Source organism: Galendromus occidentalis, unplaced genomic scaffold (assembly GCF_000255335.2).
Source record: "Galendromus occidentalis unplaced genomic scaffold, Mocc_1.1 scf7180000077271, whole genome shotgun sequence".
Taxonomy (NCBI): domain Eukaryota; kingdom Metazoa; phylum Arthropoda; class Arachnida; order Mesostigmata; family Phytoseiidae; genus Galendromus; species Galendromus occidentalis.
Genome location: NW_003805259.1, coordinates 54,652 through 59,449, shown reverse-complemented (window position 1 = coordinate 59,449; position 4,798 = coordinate 54,652). Strand labels below are relative to the sequence as shown.

At 48.0% G+C, this 4,798-nt stretch overlaps 1 protein-coding gene across 1 annotated transcript; it reads left to right on the top strand.

Moving 5' to 3' along the window:
* Nucleotides 1-3,135: 3,135 nt before the first annotated feature.
* LOC100903454 (uncharacterized) lies at nucleotides 3,136-3,771 on the top strand. The gene has a single exon (XM_003742057.1). The coding sequence runs from the start codon at nucleotides 3,136-3,138 to the stop codon at nucleotides 3,769-3,771; it is 636 nt and encodes a 211-aa protein (XP_003742105.1).
* The last annotated feature ends 1,027 nt before the right edge of the window (nucleotides 3,772-4,798 follow it).

Sequence of the window (4,798 nt, the reverse complement as noted above, 5' to 3'; positions counted from 1 at the left end):
AAGACTTGAGGGCGTCCGCTGTGTCTTAAGCATTGCAGCTGAGGAGAGGCTGTTTCTCCATCAATTTGACGTCAAAACGGCCTTTCTCAATGCTGAGCTTAATGACGAAATTTACATGAAACAACCGGAAGGAAAGGATGACGGATTAAAGAAAGTCTGGAGACTCCTACGTGCCATCTATGGCCTCCGTCAGTCACCGTTCGAGTTCAGCCAGAAACTCAAGTCCATTCTTCTGAAGAAGGGTCTGAGTCAGAGCAAGACTGACCCTTGCATTTTCTATCGAAATGGGGCAGAGAGAATCATCGTTTGCATCTACGTAGACGATGGCCTGTGCGCAGGAATAACGAAGAAGATCGTACTTCAGTTCATAGATTCTCTCGGTCAAGAACTTGAGATAACATCACAGCCTCTTTCGTATTTCCTCGGAATGCAAATCGAAACAAATGAGAACCATGATATTCACATACATCAAACCAAGTATGTGAACGAGGTTCTCAAGCGATTCAACATGTTCGATTGCAAACCTGTTTCAACTCCCTGTGACTCAGGCATTTATAACATCAAAAATACAGGAACGACCACTCTCGAGAACTTCCGAGAATTGATAGGATCAGTCCTCTACATGACCAGTGGCTGTCGCATCGACGTGGCTTTCGCCAGCTCATACCTTAGTCGTTTCCTAGACAAATGCACACCTGAGCATCTGGAGGCAGGAAAGAGGATACTTCGATACCTGAAGACATGCCCATCACTCGGCATCACATACAAAAGCAACTCTGACGAAAGAACAGTGGTATTCTCTGACGCAGACCACGGCTCAAACATTGAGGACAGAAAGTCGACGTCAGGAACACTGATCATGAGACAGTCAGGACCAGTCGTGTGGAACACGACAAGGCAATCAAACATCGCTCTCAGTTCGTGCGAGTCTGAATTCTATGCAGCAGCAGAAAGTGTAAGAGCAGCCCAATGGTTAATCAAGCTATTGAGAGAATTAGGCAAAGAAGAAAAACTTACAATTCAAATGGATAATCAAGCAGCAATCAAGCTCATCAAAAATCCTCAGTTCTATCGACGAACAAAACACATCGAACTAAAATACTTCTTCATCAGAGACCACTACGACAAAGGAGACATCGATATTGCCTACATACCGACGGAGTACCAGCGAGCCGACTGGCTGACCAAGCCACTCAACAAATCGGTATTCCTGAGGCAGCGTGAGCTATCCGGTCTAACAGTCTGGAAGGCATGAGGCTAACAATAGCACCCATCATATTAACCCTCATAGCCTATGCTCACGGATATTTTTCGTACAATGATTGCGGTGACGAATGCAAATCACGTGGTCAATCATGTCTTATAAGAAAGTCAATCGGAGACATGTTTCACATACAGTGCGTGAGCACTACGGTGTGTCAGGACAATGCTGACGATGAAACACCTTGCATCTCCGAAGATCAAGCCACATTAGGAGGCAGAGAATTATGGATCTGGTACAGACAGAGACCAATCCCTCCCAAACCAATTGTAAAAGAAGACTGCGTGATTTGGAAAGTAGTCACTACTGCAGATATTTTATTTTCAACAATCATAACAAGCATATACCTAATAAGGAAGTTAAATAAGAGATTGCGAGCCAGGTATCAAAGAGTACCTGAGCCCACCGAGGATAATCCCTACCGTCCAACGACGGAGGATGTGAATTCACCGGTGGAACCGCAACCTGATGGTGAACAGGTCACCATCTAGTCGGAAGAATCACTTGAGGAAGACCCTCTCTTCTCCTCCTCCAGTTCGGCCACACGCTTCTGCGCGTCATTCAGAAGCCCCTTCAGTACGCTGACCTCGATCCGGTGCATCCTACGAGTCTTGAGGAGTTTGAGCATACAGAGACGCGCTACATTGCGCTCCTCCGCGCGCTCCTCATCTCCCAATGGAAGATCAAGCCAGTAGTAAAGATTTTCTTCAAGATACACGTCCTCCATCTCTGCCTTGAAAGTATGCCATTCTTCAATGGCCTCGGCGGTAGCTTCTTCGTGGGTCTCTCTACCAGAAAACTCTATTTCATCAATGAGTCTCTGGATGTCCATAAGACTTCTTCCTCCATCAGAAGGCTGGTGCTCACAGAAATACTCTAGCAGGCCGCGGTTGAGTTCCCTGCTACGGGCAAGGGCTTCCGCTGTCTTCTTGTCGACTCCGGTGCCGGTGCCGACGTTCATGGTGGGTGATGAGTGATGAGGGATCTGGATGAGCTGGGAGATTGATGACTGAACACACTGGGTCACTGTGTGATCTTGAGCACAGAGGATTTGGAGGCTAGAGGTAGAGTGAATAGGATCAAAAACAGCATGTCTTTTATACTAAGCAATAACGAAGGAAAGAGTGGTGACTAGAGCGGAGAGTACTCGAGATCAAGTGAAAAACTCAAGCATGAACGACCGAAAAGCTACGAAACACGGTCCGGGTCTCCCCTCAAACCATGAAACTAACCCATGTCCGAATGAATCTAAACAACGCATGTCCAACTAATTGAAGTCGAACAGAGTCTCCTGAGCGAACAGATCGTTCAGAGACCGGTCTTCTAACAAAGCCACCCTAAACCGCATGGCCAAGTTAAAAGACCATTTGGAGCAGATCGGGCGGGGTGCGCTCGAGGGCGAATGTCAGATTAGACGGGATGCATGGGGGCGATTGCTCGCGAGGGTCGGGTACACTGGTGGATAGTCCAAATTCGAGTATGGCCTCGCTTTGCCCAGTCAAACTGTCGGAATTTGGTGAAAATTACATGGCCTGGAAGCAACTGGTACCCACGTACCTAAAATATGACTTAGACGTCTGGAAGGTTGTCAGTGGCGAAATGAAGCCACAAGAGATCATCGCACCTGCGACAGACCTGACTCCGAATCAGTTGATACTGCGGGAGAAATATGAGAAGAACAGCCTTGAAGGACTTCAAATCGTTTACGCCTCTATCGATCCGAATCCCATTCTCTCTTTGTTCTACAATGAGACCCAGACTCTTACGTCGCGGGAAGTTTGGACAAAGCTAGAGAGAAACTTCAAGAGAACCTCTGGATTAATGAGGCAGGGAGCTTTGACAAGGCTTCAAAATTTCAAATGAACAAATTCAAAATGCTTTGTCATGCAGTGACAGACGCAGGGGTTACTGAAAGCACAGAAAATCTGTGCAATCGACTCCTTGATTCTCTGGGACCAGAGTGGCAGAGTTTCATAATCTCCTGGTCCACCAGACCAGAAGCTGACAAGACTCTTGAAGAATTGATTCTCCTGCTCAGGGGTCAGAAGGATCTCGAATATAACGGCTTCGCGGAAGAAGCTCTACCTCGTCAGCGGAATCAATTGGCGCACTATCTACCTCTACAAGCAGTCTTCAAGATGAACAACGATAACACGAAGATCACGAAGACACGAGTGGTCAAAGACGCCGGAGCACGGAGGAGCCACGAAGCAGCACTCAACGACTGTTTACATCAAGGCGAGAACCTACTTCCCCTAGTGCCAGAAGTTCTCATCGCGTTTCGGGAATGCAAATTCGAAATTACCGCCGACATCGAAAAAGCTTTCCTACAGTTCGAGATCAACCCGAGTGACCGAACTTTCCTCAGATTCCTGTGGCCACTCGGTATCTCCGAGAAACCAGACGCCCCCATCAGGGAATTTCGGACGAGAGTTCTTGATTTCGGACTGATCTGTTCACCATGGCTACATATCAAAGGGGTGAAGCACCACTTGAAGGACTGCCTTTAGTCATCCCCCGAGGACCAAGATTTCAGCACAGAAACCTATACATGGACGATGTATGTTTCGGGGTAGACTCCAGGGAAGAGGCGAGAAACAAAATCGCCAGGCTGTTCGATATATTCCAGAGAGCTCACTTTCCTCTCCGAAAATGGTGCACAAGCGACAGGACCATCGCGGAAATCATCGAGGAACTGTCGCCACTCGAGAACACTACAAACACAGCCGGCACCGACGACGCTAAATTTCTTGGAGTGAGATGGTATAACTCATCGGATAGTCTCGGTTTTTTCTCACAGAAAGCTCTGACGGAACTCACTACGAGCAACCCATCCAAGAGAAAACTTCTCAAAGGGCTCGCACAGATTTACGACCCTCTCGGCATCATGACACCCGTCACAGTAAGAGCGAAAATACTGTTCCAATCCCTATGGAAGAGAAAGATCGACTGAGACGACTTCCTCCCAGAAGACATCAGACTCAGCTACGAAGATTTCGTCTCCACGCTGAAGAGATGCGCAGAATTCAGGATAAACAGACCGCTCAGCTCGCTGTTCTCGACAGCGAGTTTCGAATTGCACACGTTCTCCGACGCGTCACTGGGAGCGTACGGGGCAGTGATCTACTTGAGAACGATCGGAAACAACTCAACGGAATCAAGACTCATAAGATCGAAGGCACGAGTCGTCCCCACGAAAGCAAGACGGTCGATTCATCGCTACGAACTCATGGGAGCCCTGATGGCCGCGCGCATGACGGCCAACATCAGAAACTTCCTGAAACTCAAAATCGATCAAGAGTACTACTGGATTGACAATATGGCTTGTGTCTCCTGGATTCGCAGCACACCTGGCAAATGGCAACCATTCGTCGCGAATCGTGTCCGGGAAATCGGCAAACTAACGTCCCCCGAATCATGGAGATATGTGAAATCAGAGGAAAACCCCGCAAATATATTATCTAGAGGTGCAGATATCTCAAATCCAGAGGGCCGTTCTCGATGGCTCCATGGACCCCAGTGGGTGACCGACCCGAG

What these genes read in the sequence shown, in the direction of transcription:
- LOC100903454 (XM_003742057.1), top strand. Translation starts at nt 3,136, where the DNA reads ATGCTTTGTCATGCAGTGACAGACGCAGGGGTTACTGAAAGCACAGAA.